Source organism: Pleurodeles waltl, chromosome 6, assembly GCF_031143425.1.
Source record: "Pleurodeles waltl isolate 20211129_DDA chromosome 6, aPleWal1.hap1.20221129, whole genome shotgun sequence".
In the NCBI taxonomy this organism is placed as follows: Eukaryota; Metazoa; Chordata; class Amphibia; order Caudata; family Salamandridae; genus Pleurodeles; species Pleurodeles waltl.
In genome coordinates this window covers 542,904,823-542,925,484 of record NC_090445.1, presented here as the reverse complement: position 1 = coordinate 542,925,484, position 20,662 = coordinate 542,904,823, and the positions used below count along the sequence as shown (strand labels likewise).

The following is a 20,662-nucleotide window of genomic DNA, read 5'->3' as shown; positions in this document are numbered from 1 at the left end:
AAGTGAGGTGGTCAGGACGCCTGACATGTTTCGTCACTTGATATAAAGTGTCCAACCACAAAACGGTTACAAGAGGGAGCATGGTAACAGTAACAGGCAAATACAATGCACTGTTCATCAAATGCCCAAGGCAAGGAGGCTGGAATATTGGGAAGATCATATTCCCACGAGAAAGACCTCTACCACAACAGGCAATTCAATTAAGACAGCCAACAGGCTTATCCACAGGACAGTTTGTGGAAAATGAGCTCCTTTGGGATCTTGTCTGTTGACAGCCAGAGCAACGTAGACATCAGAAAGAGTATAACGTCTTCAATGTCATTGAAAGAGGTTCAAGACTGACAAACAAACAGGAAGCTGCGTCAGTTCAGGTAGATTTAATATTTTCAAGGTATGTTTCAGAAACAAAAAACCATGTAAACAAGGAGCGTTGGTTGGTACAGCCAGTCTGATAACTTGCTTTTCTTGTAGTGTCACACAGAATATACATGGTTTTAAAGAACATTTTCACTTGTTTTGCATGACTGATCCCCTACATATATTCACGTTTCTTTGTGCTGTACTCTGCTGGGATGTTGCCCAATGCATCCACTATCCTCTTTGTCAACACACTTTGTTACTTTTGAACCTCGCCACCCTCATTTACACACTCTTTCGTTTTTTATTTATTTCATATTCGAATATATAGCATGAGTAACTAAATGAATTGCATGTAGGCACTAGATCAGCAAAGGTACAAAGGATTCACAGAATGCATTGAGAGTTAGAATGAAATAAACAGCACCAAGCAAGGAGTTTATACGAATTTCAAAGGGAAGCGTGTTCCATAGCAAGGTTGCTTGAACTGAGACCCTTTTGTCATCTCATAATTAACAATTAGAAAGAGACTGCATCAGAGGGTATTTTCCATAAGACAATATAATTGATCAACACTTACATTTATCTGCCAGGCATGATGTGCAAGACCTTTGAAGGAGTCACCTAATCATTAAAGTCAGAAACAGAACCCAACAAACTATTCAATGCTTGACGAGCGGCCAGTTCAGGGCTCCCATATTCACAATAAGGTCCTTGTCATGATCTCTAGAGCTAGAAGTGTAGCATCTCTGAAAATGACTTGCCTATTTGCACTATTTTTCAATGTAGGAATTTCTGTGCACTTTTCTTATGCCTCGGGTCCTCCTTTTCTCCGGTGTGCATTTATTGTAAATGGCTAATTGATCCGCTTAGTCACTATCATTTAATTCCTTCAAAACTGTCTAGAAATCATATCTTTATCCTCTTGTGATCTCAAGAAATGCACAAAATACTGCAGAAATGTTCTTTCAGAGATCGATACAGTGCTAAGAAATCCACATGTTTTCTTTCGGTTGCACTTCCATCTATCCATCCGCTCAAACAATTATTTGTGATCTTGCAATGGCCTCATCCATTAATCAAGATACGTAGAGGCAGTCTAATGTAAATCATCCAATCCTCATCCCTTTTTTGGTGGCGTTTGACACCTCATCTTTAACTTTGCTTCGCTGGTCATGAGATCTATGCACTACGCTCTTGACTCCACCCTTGTCTCTGGTGAAACGTAAGCTGCCACTTTCTGCATCACTCTCACCGCGTTACTGGATGGCCTATTTTTGGTCATTTCCCTCACTCCAGGCTCTTGTGCTGTGTCACTTATAAATGCTTCTAAGGGCCCCAGCCCTAGGCCGGGTCCCACTGTCACCCAACGTGTGATATCGTTTTTCTTTAACGCGATTTTAACTGTTGGTTGATTTAAAAGGTTCCCATCACAACGATGGATAACCTCGTACAAGTATTCCGGGTGGGAATCTGTCACATCCCTCAATGGAGTAATTCACATATACCATGATGCTTTGCTTTATCTGTTTAACTGGTCATCAAAGATCCTGGTGAATTTGTGTATCAATCCATGTAGTGCGGTATTATAGACCAAGTGATCAGAAGCTCATATTGAAGAGCGAGCAGCCCTCTGGATGCCCTCAGCTATAGAACGGACGTTTGTCACACAGGCAACATTCCTGCCAGTCAGTAATACTTAAAAAATGCTTGGGTTTCAAAACATGAGTGACAGTATCTGGCTGCTGATTGAGTGCACAGTTGAGGAATTATTAACCAAGAAAAAGACCATCAGTTTGAGACATAGTGGCACCAGAAAGTATGCATGCAGGAAAAAATCACAATCTTCTTATCGTTTCAACTAGCACTTTGAGTGAGAGAACAATGGAGGAACAGAAACGATTAATGCCTTTGACATGTGACGAGGACATTACCCTTCAGTTTACTGCCTCAAATTAGTTTGTGCTGTCATTTAATGGAAGAGTTACCAATATTAAATAAGAAACCACTTTCCCTCCTATGATCGCGAAGGCATGCCATTCAATGTTTAATCAGCAGCAGTCACTAAACAGCACCAAAAACAACAAAAAAGTACCCCCAGTGTAAGGCCAATACAACCACTTGACTTCTTTCTTAAGGAAAACGAGTTCTCTTTTAACTACTTATCATCAACCCAATTCCTTCATGCACTCAACCTGCCCAGGAGAGCCGTTGTTCGGAAACCTTCAGTGGCTGCCATCAGAATCTAAATTGTGCTCCATTTACAGCATACAGTTATTACCGGGTGGAATCATGTTTGTATCCTGTCAGAAGCCATAATGGAAAAAGAGTATGGTAATTACTATGACTTGCAGATTTTGGAGCAATAGGCACCACAATCTGCATTTTTCCCCCAGAACTCAGAGTAGGTCCAATTTATTATATCCAAACTATGTAAAACCCCAGGGAGTCTGATTATATTGAGTACGATAAATAATACCTTCGATTTGGGGCACTTGTAATCACGAAGGGCCTGATTTAGATCTTGACGCTAATCCGCCAATGCAGCAGACTTGAAAACACCATCAAGTTGATGGTGTTCCGCCTGCTGTATTTAGATGTATTGCAGCAGAGCCAGGGACCACCATAACGGAGTGCTCTTCCTAGCCATCAGACTGCCATGTTCCGGCCGACCGTAGTTAGATTTTACAGTCCTGCAGGCGGTGTGCTGGGGGCGGATTTCTGAGCCATTAAGCATTGCACAATGGCAGTAGCTATTGCATAGAGGTAAGTTACACTCACACATCAGCCATATATGTCCACCTGCAAAACACACAACACAACATACACTCTATTATAAATTGCCATTCCACCACAACATGACATCTACATGCAGAAAACACACATTGCCATGAATCCATGACACAACATACACCCACCATTAATTAATACTACAAACACATACAACCAACCATGTAAACCAACAAAATTATACACCTATTTATACACATGCACACAAAAGCACAATTAAACACATCACATAAATGATCACCACATAACAACACACACCTGAATGTTGCACACATCAGCACAACACACAACCCAAAAACACAACATACCTCAGGCCCACATGTACCTGGCACAGATACAGACACAACCACATCACCCACTCAGCTCCTTCCACCTTGACTAGCTAATCTAATCTCACACACACATAAACGTACTGACTCACATACACAACTGGACTCACATTATGACAAGTACAGGTTCACTTGCAATGTGCACACATAGACATGGTGACAAATGTGATGCCATCATCATTGTGATGCCAGCATTCATTTGTCAATCAATACTGACACCACAATAACAATTGTGTACGTGTGCAATATGTGTCATGTACCAGTGTGCCCCCATCAATCTCCGGCACAAATGTGTTCCCGACATATGCATGTCAGATGTATTAAAAAAATATATACCTGTGGCATGTATATTCCTGCAGAGGTCCCAAGCTCATGTACAGTGACCACAAACTACATAATTCATGCAGAATTCTTACCTTCAAGACCGGCGATGGCAGGGCTGTTTGACCTCAATGGTCTAGTGGCAGCAGTGATGGTGGGTGATGTCCAGTCGGGTCTAGTACAAATCGGAAGAGGAAAGGTGGAAAAAGGCAGGGCTGAGCCCATTCTCCCTCCAATCCGCTAATTCAGGTGTGGTGGTAACACCCCTTAGTTGGGTTGGCGGGAAGGAACATCATAGTCTGCTCAGCAGGAAAGGTGGCTGGAGTCCCGGCACCAGCCCCTATCTCCAATCCTGGCAACGATGCGGTTGGAGATTCTTGGCAGAGTCGGCAGGACTCAGGTGGTCTTTCGCCTTTGGTCTCCCCAACATCTAAATCGAAGGGGGCCACCAAGGCAGCAGATGGGTTTTCCGATGGAAAACCGGCAGTGGAACTGTTATCGTCAAGATCTAAATCAGGTCCTAAGTGTTGAGCTTTTTCCCATGCTCTAAGGCAGCTAGCGTATTCTTGGTGACAACTGTTGTTTACCAGTATTGTCATCAAAACCGTTTGTGGTTGAGGAGTAAGGGCCATATGTACGAACACATTTTCTCATTGACACAGAATGGGAAAAACCCTTTGCTACATCTGGCCCTAAGTACCCACCTCAAGTAACAACCTTAATCCTTGTTAGAGTAAACCATTAAAGATGTTAAATTAAACTGAGCTCAACCCTCTGGTAGCTATGGCACAGAGTAGACAGGCTTACTTTAGAGGCAATGTGTAAAGTATTTATGCAATACAAAAACAGTAATAAAGTCAAAACACAACACGACAATTCCCAAACTGATTTAGAAAAGAGTACATTTCAATAAATGAAATGACACCAAAACAACAAAAATTTGGAGCTATACATTTTAAAAGTTTAAATGGGAAAATAGTGCCAAAAAGCTTTAAGCACCAACTGAGAGGTACCTATGCACAAGTTAATGCCAATTGCAATGAAGTGTCAGTAGGATACAGAAACCAGGTTTGACCCATCTGAATACTTACATTTATCTGAAATGGTAGTCAAAATCCTCAGAGGGACAATGCAGCAGACTGTGGCCAACGAGGGCTTAACATCTTTAGAGAAGCTTGTGGGCAAGTCCTAGGTGAAATCGTTGACTTTTGGCATGAAAGCTCAGAGAGGGAGAAACTGGAACTTCATGCCTAGAAAACACCCCTTGCCGGACGGATACTTTTGGCACCTTCCCCCAGTGCAGAATTGTACCTTCAGACGTAGTACATTTTTTGGAACTCAAATTCTTCCAGTGGGGCAAAGCAGGCTGTAGCTGCACAGGACTCCATGGGACGAGATACCTTTTATACAAAGTCACACTGAATTGGATTTGCTGCTGCGAAAAGCTCTGAGCAGAAGCAATCTGAATCTTTGGAACAGTGGCAACCCATCTTTTGTCAGATCAGCTTGGCAGGTTGGTACCAGTCCTTTAGAGGTCGTTGAAGCCAAAGCATGTATAAGCGCAAGGTTTCAGAAAAAGTTAGGAGGAGTACACTTTGATATCAGCCTAGGGTCCAGAACCTTGGGCACAGCACTTGGGGATAAAGATTCACTCTAGCAGAGGCCGTCAGGAGAATCCGTGACAGGTTCAGTTGAAACTGGTCAGCTGAGCAGTTGCAGAAAAGGCCTCTTGCAGATTGATGTGTCCCTGAAGCTTGAACAGTGGGTAAGTCTTATAACCATTGGAGTCCATTCCTTTGCTCTGGGAACAAAAGGGAGAGCAGATCACAGATAGCAGGTCCAGTCCTCTTCTGCTCTTCCACAGGACTAGAAGGTTTTCTGAAGAGGATGCTGTAGGTGCCACATTTATGCTAAGCACCAGTCTGTAGGTGGGGTGACTCTTGACCCCTCCCTAACCAATAGGGCAAAGGTTCCCAGAGGTAACATTACCCACCTTTGCACTATGTCTTGTGTGCCCTAATGTAAACAAACCCACAATGCCCTTCTTTGCCTAAATCCAAGATGGTGAAGCGTTTCTCCCCTTTTATAGAGCCTCTATGCCCACCCTAGGTGAGCATCCTGGGAAATGAGCAACTCCTCTTCTGTGATCACCCAAATCACTTCTTGGGGTCAGCTTCTTTCCCATCGGAACTGGTGCCTGAAAGAATGGGGAAAAAGAATGACTCTGCTCAGGTGTTAGCTAGCACTTGCCTGTGACAGTGTAGGCCTCTGAAGTTAAAACAGTTCTTGAACACAGTCCAGTTGGTCATCCTGAGAGAGGAACAGAAACCTGCCCCAAACCCAAGGTCTTTCTCTCAGCTCTAGGAGCAAGTTCACACCTCAGCACAGGAGCTATTCAGCTCGTTGGTGACAGTTGCAGTTCCTACAAATGGGCCTCCCGAAGCTTCAGACAGAGAAAAGGTAACCTTGTAAAAGTACTTTTTATCACAAGTCCAACAGGTGATTTAGACTTGGAATAAATATTTCAAAAACACAAAAAATGAAAGCTGTAGCTGTTCCCTAGCTGGAGACTGCATTATTAAAGTTAATATTGTATCCCAATGTCTTCCTATGGAACAAGCAACCCAGCTAGAGTGAAAATACATTTGTGGGCCTTTTTGCTGTAAGGACATGTTTAACATGAATCTTTTACAAGTCCTACTTTTAAATACCATGCATCATGGCTAAGGCATGCTTAGGGATGACTTATTAATATCTAAAGAAAGGTTTAGGCCTAACAAAATGAGTTATTTTGACAGGTCAGATTTGCAGTTTTGAAACTGCAAAGCTAGGCTACAAACGGTAGGCCTGTATTCAGGTTTGCACTGTCACTGAAGTGGCTGACACAATTGGTATAATCTGACTACAGCTCTACCTTCAGGAACTAGTATACTTCTTGCCTGAAAGTGGGGCAGCAGAATGTAGAGGACAGCAGAAATTAGCACCTTTTTTTTAGAGTATGCCCGTTCACTTCTTCCCATTATTCAAGTTCTTAGACTCCTACATAGGGGCTCCTCAGTCCCTCAATCTATAGCCATATAGGACCGGTACAACAAAACATGTATCCCTGCCTGACATGTTATGTTATGCAGATGTGTAGAGTGTACTATCCGGATGCTGAGCCAGTCAATCCCTAGCCAAACCGAGGGCCTTGTGGGACTGTTTGAAATGCTAGGTCTTCAGCTTCTTGAGGATTTCAAGAAGTGAGAAGGAGACTGTAATGTGCAGTGGCAGCTTGTTCCATGTTTTAGATGCAATGTTGGATTCAGCTAAACAGCTGGATCTGGTTTTCCCTATGTGTGGAATGTTTGCAAATAGGAGTGTGGACAAGCGGAGGTGTCTGGAATCTTTGTGAAAGCAGATGTGATTGATGAGGCAGGCTGGACCAGTGTTATAGAGTACTTTGACAGTGTGGATGAGGAGTTTGAATTGTGCTAATTTATGTATGGAGAGCGAATGGAGTGCCTTCAGGTGTGGTGTTATGTGAGTGCTGCATGTCAGGTTGAGAAAGATTTAATTCCAGCATAGAGAATGTTCCCCCAGTCCAGCTTACGTGTGACTAGGGCATACTGGAAGGTTTTCCAGTTGCTAATTGGGAGACATTTTAAAAGCTTCTTCAGCATCTTCAAGGTATGGAAGCAGGAGGCGGTGACTACGTTGCCTTGGAGAGAATGAGTTGTGTGTTGTAGGCGTAGGAAAGGCCGTTGATGTCATGAGAGTGGATAATGCTGACTAGAGGGATTACGTATTATTGGAAATTGACCTTTTTGCAGGGTTTTCTCTGTCGTTTGCCTTCTGGCCTCCTGCTTTTTAATCCTGTGCTGAATTTTGTTTTTGCTGGCTTTAGGACTCTGGGCACTTTACCACTGCTGACCTGTGCTAAAGTGTGAGTGCTTTCTTTCTAAATTGTATTAGTAATTGGTTTACCCATGATTTACCAGTATGTCCATAGTTGTGCCCCTGGCCTGTAAATCAAATGCTTCTAGTTGGAGTGCAGCACTGATTGTGCCAACCATGAGTAGCCCTGTAAACATGTCTCAGAACTGCCACTGCAGTGCCTGTGTTTGCAGTTTTAATTGCCAGTTCAACCTGGCGGGTGCACCCACTTGCCAGGCCCAAACCTTCTCTTTTACTACATGTAATTCACCCCTAAGGCAGGCCCAAGGCGGCCCCATGGACAGGATGCAGTGTATTTAAAAGGTAGGACATGTACTGGTGTGTTTTATATTTCCTGATAGTGAAATACTGATACATTTGTTTTTCACTATTGCAAGGCCTATCTCTCCAATAGGGTAACATGGAGGTTGCCCTGAAATATCTTTCAAGTGTAATTTCCCATTGGGAGCAGATAGAGGTTTGGAGTTTGGGGTCTCTGAACTCACAATTTAAAAATACATATTTTGGTGAAGTTGTTTTTTAACTTGTAAGATTGAAAATGGCACTTTTAGAAAGTGGACATTTTCTTGCTTAACCATTTTGTGCCTATGCCTGGCTGTGGAATACACATTTGGGTCCGGATGACAGTTGGGCTATTTGTAAATTCACTCAAGAGCAGGGGCGGTTTCTCTTTTAGGGCTGAGGGGCTGTGCCCCTCTGAAATTCCTACACATTCATATAAAAAAATATAAAATATATCGATTTGTTTAGAGATACATTTGTATCTCTAAACAAATCAATGCATTTACGTCTGGGCTGTCTGTAGCAGGCTGCCTGCCCCGCCTCGCTTTGAAGCATGAAGTAAATCAACTTTCTACACTGTGACACACGACACAAGGTTGACTGCTATAAAGACCTTGATTTACATTGTGGTCTATGGCAGTATCCACTTTAGGCTAGTGACGCTTTTGGCGTCATGATTTTGGGCGTCGGTGTATTCATCCCTGAATTAGGGCAGCTGTCTGTCATGAACAAGCATAGATCCCACCCTTTCACCATTCTTCATGCAGTAGGAGTGGATGCAGGCACATGTGATTTAGTGCCTTTTCTTCAGTAATGCCGAATGTTATAATGCTAATCTTGTGTTATTTATATTATACTGAGACACCTTGTCACGCTAACCTCCTCCATGTGACACTCCAGACCGTGGCTGCAAATCACTGGCTCCTTTAGTAGTGGAGCTGCTGTTTTTGTTCCTCATGAAACTGCTCCAAAAGGTGAGCAGGATTCTTGCTCTCTTGCTAAAGGGATCCAAATTTTTGAGTCAAGTGCAAGAGGATAAATACATGCTCACAGTAAAGGCAGTTATCTGCTTTATGGCATTGAAACTGTCCCTATCTGCATACCTTTAACATTAATGCCACAAACATGGATTGGTATGCAAACATTTGATGTTAAAATGTGTGTAATGTGTTTCAGCCATTCATTTCCTCTTATTTCACGTTTTACTTAATGTTGCATTCCCCAAGAGAGTTATCTGTTTCATCATATTGTGTTTCTGTGCATTGCATAACTATTGGAAAGTACAAGCTTTGACTTGTGCCAAGTGTTTATGGTGGGCTTTGACTGAGAGCGCTGGTGCTGAGGCTGAAGGCAAAGCAACATGCCTGACAGTGGGTTGGTCTCTCTGCAGTACACAGTACAATGGTCATGTATTCCAGTTGCAAATGAAATGTACTGAAAATGTGTGTAAAGGGGGGGTGTAGAGGTCAAAATATTTAGAAGCCAAAAGCAAAATTCAAGAAAGTGTTTAAATGTGAATGAGTGCAGTGTATGTTTGAGGTGGTAAAATGAGGGAGATGCAGGGTAGTGCATTCAGGGTATAGGGAAAAAAGGGTGCTGAAGAGGAAAGAGAGGAGGATGAACATGTGCAGATGGATGAGATGTGAAGAGAAAAAGGACATACATATCTAACGTAAAGCACACATAACTGAAAGCCACAATCCTTCCAAAGGCCTCAATAATATTTAAGTCACAGTCTCACAATTTAAACATTTCCAATCCTAATTATTTATAACTAATCGTTGTTACTCAGTTATCTTAAACAGCTAACAACTGACAGGTTTTAGGTGTATGTCAGTTGTTGTGTTATATTTCTGGAGGCAGTAACATCTCAGAAAGAAACCAAAATACAGGCCGGGTGGCACACTATGGGAATCACAGAAATGTATTTTACATGTTCCCTTTTAGAGAGCCCCCACTTTTTACATCCCACTTAAAGATCTGTCTGCACATATTTCTGTATGATTGACTGCAGGCAGCAGCTGTGGGTGTTTCCTGATGCCTGGTTAGAGCATTTTCTTCCAAAGTTGATACTGCATGCAGGGCAAGACACTGGGCAAGCACACACTTTGAAGGACCGGAAGTTGTAGTGCTGTAAAAGTTGTACATTAAAGCAACTGTTGAATGTATTAACAAAGATATGGGGCAGTTTTTAATGTGTTTAATATTTCAACACTTTACGTTCCCACTGCTTTATGAACCCTGCTTCCTCACTAAATTCATTTGCTTTCAAATGCACCATTTTTCAATCTTTTGTTTAAAAAAATCTTGGAAGTAGAACTCATCTTGGACCCCCCGTTTGCCCATTGAGCTTGCTTGCTTCACTCGCTACATAAAAGTCATACCCAACACCACTTTAAAATGCCATCAGCCGCCACTGCCAGAGACAGTCTCACAAAGGGAGCTGAGGTGTGCCCTGCATATCCTAATGGGTCTTCCTGGGCTAGAGTGGTAGGAGTAGCTGACAATTTCACCTGGATAGGGCTGTGCCTGTCCTTACATCAGAGGGTCTCCAACCCCCTGGTGTGTGTCTGGGGCCAGGGCAGGAAAGACAGGGTCTTGTGCACTAAAAAGACTTCCCTTTGAAGTCTGCCTACTTGTATGGCAGAAATGAGTATAAGTATTGGGCCTCTGAGACCACAACTTCAGAACACATCTGGACTGAGGACATTCTGCCAGGAAGAAAAGTTGGATGCTGTAGGAGGAAGAACTGCCATTCTGCCTGTTGCTTTGTTGTGCTGGCCTGCTGCTTGCTGCTTCTGTCCTGGGAGTGAAAGGACTGTACTTTTCTTTCTACATCCTGCTTTCCAAGGTTCTCCAAAAGCTTGAACTGACCTTGCCTCCTGTTAACAAGTCTCAGGGACATCAAAAACTTCACCTGCCAATGCCTGGACTCTTCTGGTGAGAGTCCTGACTTGCCAAATGGTATCAAGTCCAGTCCCTGGGCCTTTGGAAGTGGAAACTAGTACCCTGAGGAAGAAAATCGATGCATCAGATTGCCGCAGCTGAAAATCAATGCATCATTAGTGCATCTGGATTTTCCCACGCATCATCCCATGGCGTCATTTTAGCATCGATCTGCACCGCAAAAAGGAGCAGAGACTGCGTTGCCAGAAACCAACATATCTCCTCTCCTGCAGGGAGAGAACCAATGCATTACCTTCCCTGCCAGTAAGGAACTAATGCATCACCTCCCCTGCCAATAAGGAACCAACACATCACCTCCCCTGCGCAGTAAGGAACCGATGCATCACTTTTGTTTCCGGCACCTTACCTCCTCTGTGTCCCGTTTTGTCTTTGACGCATCCCGGGTACAGTGTGTTAAGAAGAGACAACCATTGATTCCTATGAATAAAGACTCTTTGCAAGTTTTTAAAAGTTATATATTTGCTTGTGTATGTTGGAATTTTGTTGTTTTGGTCTTGTTTTATTCAGATAAATGTTGGATATTTTTCTAAACTAAACTGGTGTGGAGTCCTTTTGTGGTGTTTTCACTGTGTTACTGTGTGTGTGTGTGTGTACAAATACTTTACACATTGCCTCTGAGATAATCCTGACTGCTCGTGCCACGCTTCCAAGGGGGTGGGCAGGGGTTATCTTAGCTGTGTGGCTCCCTTACCCCGACTAGAGTGAGGGTCCCTACTTGGACAGGGTGCAAACCACTGACAACTAGAAACCCCATTTCAAACATGTATGCTTTCAAGAGGGTCAAGCTCAGAAATGATCCTTGCAGAACCTACAGATGAGGTTGGAGGGATCCATAGTGTAGAGTGCTGGCTAACTGACTGGGCCCTTCCAGTAAGAAAGAAGCATGTCCATCAGAGTGTGTGTCTTTGGATTCCAGTGTCATATTGGCGTTCAATGATGATGAGGTGGGAGATCATGTCAGATATTGTGGAGAGGTCAGGACGTTGATGGCCGCTGTATCTCTTCTGTCCAGAGTCATGCAGATGTCATCCATGGCAGTGATGGGGACAGTTATCATGATGTGATTGGGTCTGAAACCAGACTGAGTAGTGTCAAGGAGATGGTGGTCATGGAGGTATTCATTGAGGTGGCTGTTGATGATTTTCTTTGAGACCCTTGCTGGGTGTGGTAGCAGAAAGATGACTTTCTAGTTGACAAGTATTGAAGGGTCCACAGAGGGTTTCTTTAGCAATGGGAGGACAGCTGTGTGTTTCCAAGCACCTGGGAAGGTTGGAGAAGATGTGAAGGCATTCAGAATAGGCGAGAACATGATGCTGATGGGTTGCAGTCCTCTGGAGTAGGCATGGTGGGGGCAGAGGTCTGATAGGTCATGGTGGCTGTGGCTTCTTCTGTGGCAATGATGGGCCATGTGGTTAGCATTGGTTATTTTGATAAGATCTGGAGGCATATGGTGTGGACTTTAGGGACCAGTTGTGGTTTGAAATTGCTCTAAAGTGCGTTGATTTCATTGCTGAAGAATTGGAATTGTTGTGGAGGTCCTGTGAGGGTGTGATAAACTTGGAGGAGGGTGACGGTAAGGTGAACTATTTAACAATGGCTAAGAATTCTTTGCTTCTGTTGGTGTTGGCATCAAGGTAGTCCACCAGGGCTGAATCAGTTGGTAGTAGTGTCTCAGGGAGGATTTGAATGTGCTTCTGGCTGTATTGTCCTGGCTTATTGTCCATCTGTGTGCCAGGTGTTTGTATGCCTTACTCTAAGTTCCAAGCAAAAGGGGGTGGGTTATATTAAAGGAGCCAGGCTGATAAGGTGAAGAAAATGAGATTTATTGAAATTCAGTAATAGGCACAGCTCAGCGACTGAAGTCCAATGTACTGGATCCTTTAGGTCAAGAACATTATAAGGCAGGCAGGCACACAGCAAATCACCCACCACAGGAACTCAAAGTGAACATGGAAAATGTATTAAAATGCAACAGGCACACCAACACAAAGTGCAGTGGGGTTCAACTGACCTTTCAGGTCACATTCCTGTCCCTCAGGGGTTGAGCTGCTAAGGTGCACACTACTGCACTATAGGGGAAGTGAACAGGGGCAGACTGCAGGGGCAGAGAAACAATGCCTGGAGTCCTCATTCTTCCTATTTTTCTGATGGTGCATTGGTTCACTTATCAGCCCAGGTCAGCTGGGCAGCAGATCATCACGGTCCTTTAGAAGACTTTCTCCTTGAGACATCCCTCAACCTGTCTATTTGCTTGCGTATCCCATGTAGCACACTGTAGGCATTCTGTCTGGGTGTGTTCTGGCCATGCTGACTGAGTCAGAGGGCATTCTTCCTGTCACTTTGAGACTTGAAGATGGTAATACTTCAGAACCTTGTGCATATGGCATTGGAGTACTCCAAGTGTGGTGGTATCAATACAAGGATCAAAGTGATGTTTTTGAAATAGTAGTGTTGAGAAGAATAGTAGTGGAATAGATAATGGTGGATGTCTAGAATGAGTTGCTGGGGGTGGACTGGAATTTTTGACCGTGGCTTTAATATTACTTCAAAAAAATTTGAAAATCTCCATGTTATGGTATGTTATGTTATGTTATGTTATGTTAATGTTATGTTATGTTATGTTATTTGTATAACACACTGTTTTCCACTCTTGTGGTGCTAAATTAGGTTTGCCTGCTGAACAGACAGCATTAAAGGAGAGCACTTAAAAAGATAATCATTGATTATGAAATGTTTTATCTTTCTTCAAGTGGAAATATGCAAAGGCCCTAAGACTAAGCCAAAAGAATTCCACAGCAAAAGGGACAATTGCAAGAATACATGGCTACCCACACAGAATTTCCAGATTCTAGGTATATAAAGTAATAGTTAGAAGAGCGGATGGCATAGCTAGTCTTATATGTAATCAATCAATTGGAGAGTATTTGAGGTATTACTTGATAAAAGGAACAATGCGCAATAAATTACAGTGTAAAGATTTCAAAATTAGTCAATAAAAAAAAAACGAGATTCTGAGGAGACCATAGAAACAACTTGATTTTGTATCGATTAAAGGAACCTACTCAGGAAAGTCTGTATGCCAAGACAAGCACCACTACAGTAGTCTGACCGTAATTCAATCAATACCATGACCATAGCACGGCAACCACATTCAGAAAGATAAGGAATTATCGGACAAATATTCCTAATGTAGAAAGCTCAAGAGGACGCAAGAGGGGAAACTTGACAATCAACTTGGAGGGAGTCAATTTTTACCCCTTGGCATTTCACTGATTTGGAAGACTTTGGACAGGGCCCAAAATAAAGAAGCCAATATATGGATTTCAAAGATTCGGATTCACAGAAATAATCAAGGTCACTGTTTCATCAGTATTCAGTAGCAACCGGTGGTGGCCCAAATACGATTTCACTTATGAGAAACAGTGCTGAAGGGAGAGATCGCCTAAGCAATGGCCATTCAATATTAGTTAGGTGGCATCTGCAAAGGTGGATAGCTGAAAATCACTTGAGCAGATGAGAGTCGTAAGTGTTCTGAGATAGAAATTAAACAATTAAGGATTCAGGATTGAACCATATGGAACTCCAGATGTTATCCTACTCAACGAAAAAATAAAAGGACCATTTTTCTCTGAGATCTGTTGGAGACAGTGCCTCTAATGCAAGCTAGCCAAAGTTGTTTAAAGGAAGAGTATGCTTGACTGTGTCAAAAGCCACAGAAAGCTCTAATAGGGTCAATGCACTGAAACTTCTGACACCAGCTGCTTAGCATAGAGGACTGGCCACTAGGATTCCAGAATCTTACCCATAGTGGGAAGATGAAAGTTTGGTCGATACCTGATAGTGTTGGAAGAATTGAGGGCGGGTTCCTCAAGAGGGTGAGGACTATACTAGTCTTAAATAGGGCTGAAACATCAGGAGAATAAAATAGAATATATCTTTCAGAAGGGAAGAAATCCCATAGGAATCAGATCCAGACGAGAGCCAGACTTACTGTCTAATACTGATATTAAGTAACTGACTGATTAAATCAAAGTAATTCTGTAGAAAAGTAGGCATTTTTATGTAGAAGGAGTGGTGGATTCCTCAGCAATACTTCCAGCAATACTCAGCAATACTTTCTTTGATAGTATTACTTTTGTGCGATGAAATAGTAGAAAATTCTTCTCAAAAGGATTGAGAAACAAAGTTAGACTCTGAAGAATCCCAATAAATTATTGATACTTTTAAACAATTCTTTTTATTTATTATTCACCGTCAACATGTTTGAAGAGCAATACTGATGATGATTTTCTCATTTCACCTTTGGCCTAAGTTAGATGATACTACTTCATTTGTGCAATATCTTAAAATAAAACAAAGTGGATCAACTTTTGTAGTCTACTTTTTCTTCAATTAATCAAGATCATCCTATAAAATTTGAGTATTTTTTCTCCCCGATGATAGGACAAAAGAACCGACTATAATGGAATAAAATGAATAAGTTTATTCTGAGTACTCTAAACACATGTGTGCTAGTGACTGCATATACATTGTGTTGAACATTGCAAAAAGTTAACTCTCTTGATCTTATTTCATGAATCAGGATGGAGATAGCAATAATTTGATGCCACTCACTTTTTGACGATTTCATTGACGTCATGTGCTACCCACAGGGCTCTTAAGAGTCGCTCGAGGCATTCTTGTAACACTGATCACATTCGTGTGTACTTTTATTACCTATATCAGTATTACCAAAAAACACAAACAATAATTGAATAAAACAAAATAATAACCATAAGATGGTTTGTTTTTGCTCAGGGGGACTGTTTGCAGCTTATATGGTCTGGCATTTCAGAATACATCAAACTATTTTTCTGGGCCGTGAAGCTCATTATTGATATATAGTAAATGTGTTGTCGTGTAGATTCTATAGCCTTGCTTTACAGAGAACGTGCCAGGACAATTTCAAAAGACATCATAGTATTACTTTCTTTTTTCTCATAGAAGCTGAAAAGGCAATCAGCAAAACACAAAACCGAGAGAATCTTTACCACAAAGGTAGCGGAGAGACCGGAGAATATAAAGAAGAACCGATACAAAGACATTTTACCTTGTAAGTCTGATATGTGACCTTTCCTGTTTCATGAACAGGTTATTCTGGCCAGGCAGCATTGCATGTCAGCCAATAGGGCAAACATGACTGTTTAGGAAACCTTCTAATGTCGCACGAGATAGTATACTGTAAATAAAAGAGCACCCATGCAAGCATGGTTTGGCATGGTATGGTATGGTGGCCCTGGTATGGTATGACATGCATGGGTATTTATATTATGCGTACTAACCCTGACAAGATGCTGACGCGCTTTATTTTTCAAACAGGGAGCATGCTACTCTATGGGAGACCAATTTTAGGGTATACAGTTTGTAGTTAGCGTTATGCAAATGTTGTCACGCAGTTTATTGCAAACTTGCTTAGGTTTCATAGGTGAGGCTAATTTCATGGGATGCTTCACACTACCAGTAACACCGTCATGTATTAGATTGTTTTGCTGTTTGTGGTCTGGTTGTCATGATCGCTAACAACTCTTCTTGATAAAAGTCCCAAAAACGTTTCAAGCACAGTGTGTCCATTATCGGAGACAGTAGAGTCTCCATTAATGTTTTGATATTCTCTTACAAAGTATATAGATTAGTTATTCGATATATCTGTTAATATAATGTTCGTCTCTGTATATTAGGTTTAATTTATGGTTTTCATGTACAGTTAGACTCTATGTACTTTTTGATTAACCTTTGTACAATCCATACATTCAATCATTGGCCCCTATCCATCCCTTTCTCCCCCCCCCCCAATTGGAAAATATAAAAGCTTTATTTATATTAATTGAAGCAGATGTAATTCTTTCTTAATATACTTGATATATAAACATTTTTATTTAGTTTCATCGCAAATTGATGATATATTGTTCTCTTTTGTTTTTATAACAACATGTATGGTTCACTACTTTTTCAGTTGCCCAAAAAAGCTTTTTAAACAGAGAATGTGTCATAAACAACAATGTAAGGTGCTATTTACTTTGATAAGTATGAAAGTTTAAATCTGTAGTGTAAAAATCTGTTTAATTGGAAAGCAAACCATGATTTAGGAAGAAACATTCATGCACGTTTTAGAGCATATGATTGTTTTTCATGTAAGGTGTTAAAATATGCAATAATTATTCAAATTTCATGTGCGAGTTTTTTCCGTTGTTCCTGCGTCTTGATTGATGTTGACATTGAGAATACATTTCCTGTAGCCCATTGCCCTTGTCTGTTAGAAGCTTGTGGGATGTGTTTAGAATCAATTGTGGGTGTTAGATATTTTTGATTGTACTAATTCTATTCTATTCTATTCTATTCTATTCTATTCTATTCTTGACATTTCTAAAGCACGTGCCTGCCAGCACTAACAGATCATACCAGCATCAGTATACTCAGTGAATTTATTGAATAAGATCTTTAGCTACCTCCTGAAACGTAGCTCACAACCCATGCCTTAATTCGGGAACCATATAAGCTAAATATCCTTCTCCAGTTGTTCATTTGTTGATCTTGGTAACTTTTAATAACCATAAAGCAGAGGAAGGCAATGTTCTCTGTCTTTAAGAAAAGGACAGACCAAGGGGGTCATTACGAGTTTGGCGAAAGATTTTTACCATTTGCTGAACTTCTGATGGGGAGGTTGCCGCCAAACAGGCTACCTCTCCGCTCGCCCCATTAAGAGTTTCCCGCTAGGCTGGCAGGCGGAAACCTCGTTTTCCGCCCGCTAGCCCAGCGGGAAACAGGCTACAGCATTGTCACCGGCTCATAATCGAGCTGCCGGTAATTCTGTAGGTTGCACCTGTGCAGACAGTGAACATTGCGATGGTGCTTGCCAGGGGGTCACTGCCCATGCTAAGTGCATGGGGAGGGCAGGGGCCCCCTGGGGCTCCATGCACCCGTTCTTCACCAGAATTTTCATGGCAGTGGTTTTGTCATAAAACCGCTGGCAGAGAAGGGAGTCATAATAGCCAGGGCAGTGCTGCTAGCAGCGCTGCCCTGGTGGATTAGGACCGCCACCACCTCCAGACCTCTGGAATCTGTGATCTTGGCAGAGCTTGTGGTTCCCTAGTGGCCTGAGTGCAAGGGTTGTAATGTGGCACTTGAACCGCTATCCGCAAGTCTGGGGGTCTACTGACTGCCAGACTCGTAATGACACCCCCCAAGTGATGTAAAAGCTGTGGGCCCTTGTTATGTAAAACTTGGTGGGCCATGCAAAGAGTCTTAAACCGTATCCTCTAAGGAACAGACAGCCAATGCAAAGAGGCTGATGAAACAGAAATGTTTAAGTATCTTGAACAATATCCAGGCGACTGCATTTTGTACCACTTGTAGTCTTCTTGTACCACACTGAGGACTACCAAAGTAAAACAAGTTACCATATCCCAATCGTGATAGCACCAGTCCTTGCCCCACCATCTCCGTACAGAAGGGGGTAACATTACCAATATTTTCTTTCTGTCTTCAGCAGACCAAAACATCTAACAGCTAGCTGCCTAGCCCAAATCTCCAGGGTAAGCTTGCTATTAATCCATACCTCTAAACCTTTTCAACTGCTTTGTGAGGTAAGATGATGGCCTAGAGTATGGGTAGTCACAAATATTTTTTCAGGGGCCAAAAGTACAGTCTTGTTTGTGGCTGAGGTCCACACTGATGAACCTGCAGTTGAAGGCGAGGTGGGGGCAGGTTGAGGGAGTGGCTGATAGAGTAACAAAAGAATCATGCTGTATACATTCTTTGCAAGGTATGGAGGACTGCATGGATTTGAGCTTGCTGCAGACAATTTTTGGTTTGATATCATGTAAATGAACAGTAAAAAACTGGCCCAGCATACCTAAAACTGGTCCACAAACAGACATAAAACAGTCCACACTCTCACCTGAAGGCCTTCTGGCCAGGAGGGCAGGAGGAAAACAAGCTGGTCGGAGGGTGACAAGGAGGCCAGCAGGATGACCCGATCCACGGGAGGCCCTGCCGCTTGTGGAGTCCAGGCGGCTGATGCACAGAAAGCAGTGGGCAACAGCACCCTCAGCAAACATAGCAGGAAGCTTGGAAAAAGGCTCCTTAAAAGTCAACCGTGAATGCGCAACAGCTGACTTTTACAGTCAGGTGTACAATGTCACCTGTAGGGGGCTTCCGATGCTTTCAGTAAACACAAAAGAGGACCTCTGGAGCATGCTTATTTAAGTTATTATGGCGCATGTTCCAGAGACCCTCTTTTGTGTTTGCTGAAAGCGTGGGGCATCGGGGAGCCCCCCACGGAGCAGCAGTGCAGGGCTTCCCGAAGGCGGGACCATATAAATGGTGCACAGGCTGCCAGGCAAGGTCTGGGAGCCAAGGGAGTCTGGCTAGCACAACTCAGCCCAGCAATCGGGTTCATTTCTGACTAGTAGTACCTCAGGTTTATCTCCGTTTAGTTTAGGCAACTGGCTGACATCCATTCTGCTACCTCATTTAGTCAGACGTTCAGCCAATTAGAAACATTCTGTGTCAGAGGTGAGTGAATCTGTGTATTGTATGCATATGACACCATTGAAAACCTCTGTGAGTACACAATTTCTGCCAGAAGGTAAACATACAAATAGAACAGTGCTCAGGACCCCTGGGGCTCTATACACTTTAGAGGACATGATGCTGAATAGAAATGCTCTTCAAAGAACTAGAAACTTCTGCTGTTGAGAAAAGAGAAAGCCACTTCAAGGTTATGCTAGGTACCCCAGACTCCTCTAATCTGTGTAATAGGAGAGGATGAGATACAGCATCAAAGGCTGCACTGAGATCTAATAGTATTACTGCAGCCTAGACACCTTGGTCAAGGTTTGTTTTAGCTTTTCCATAACAGCCAAAAGTGCTGTTTCCGTACTCTATCCTGGACAGAACCTTGTTTGAACTGAAGTATCTTATGGTTTTCCAGAAATTATGAGTTTACTTACACTTCTTGGAAGGAGGAATATTGGTCTATAGTTTCTTGCTAATGTAAGGTCTAATGAAGGATTCTTTAACAAAGGTCTCACAACCACATGTTTCCAGGAAGGTGGCACCACACCGCTGAGAACTGACAAATTGAAAATCTCTACTAAAACAGGGTAGATTACATTTGCCCCTTGTATGAGTGTGGCAGGAGAAGTCGGATTCAAAGGGGCACCAGATTTCACTGTCTTCATCAGCTCTTCTATGTCTTCCTTCCGAACCTGGGGTAAAGCTGATAGGTTTGAGCACATTGTCTTGAGAAGACCACTTACAGGACTTAGCATGCATAACTTTCTCTGCAAAGGTGATATACATTTTTTGACTTTTTGAAGGAAATAATTGGCAAGAATAATACAGTGGGTGTTATATGGGGAGAGTGTAGTGTGATTTTTGGCTGGATTAATGAAAGACTATTTTAAATAACTCTTTTGTTGAATTTGAAGCATTATCAATTCTGAAAGCAAAGTAGGTGGAACGAGCTTGCCTTATGGCATAGTCATATCTTTTTACTACTTTCTTATAGTTTAGTTTGTTAATCCCATGAGAGTTTTTCTTCCACTCCCTTTCCATCTTTTTGAATTCTTTTATACGATCCACTTACTGCATATTAAACCAAGGAGCTCAGACCTCCAATCAAACCGTTTTATGAATTC

At 42.3% G+C, this 20,662-nt stretch overlaps 1 protein-coding gene across 10 annotated transcripts in view; it reads left to right on the top strand.

Moving 5' to 3' along the window:
- PTPN22 (protein tyrosine phosphatase non-receptor type 22) overlaps positions 1–20,662 on the top strand; it is a 638,407-nt gene that overhangs the window by 130,632 nt on the left and 487,113 nt on the right. For all 10 annotated transcript variants that reach the window (XM_069238710.1, XM_069238708.1, XM_069238709.1 and 7 more), the window contains one exon: positions 15,966–16,074. In XM_069238710.1, the coding sequence (XP_069094811.1) occupies positions 15,966–16,074 (109 nt within the window). The remainder of the gene's footprint in view (positions 1–15,965; positions 16,075–20,662) is intronic.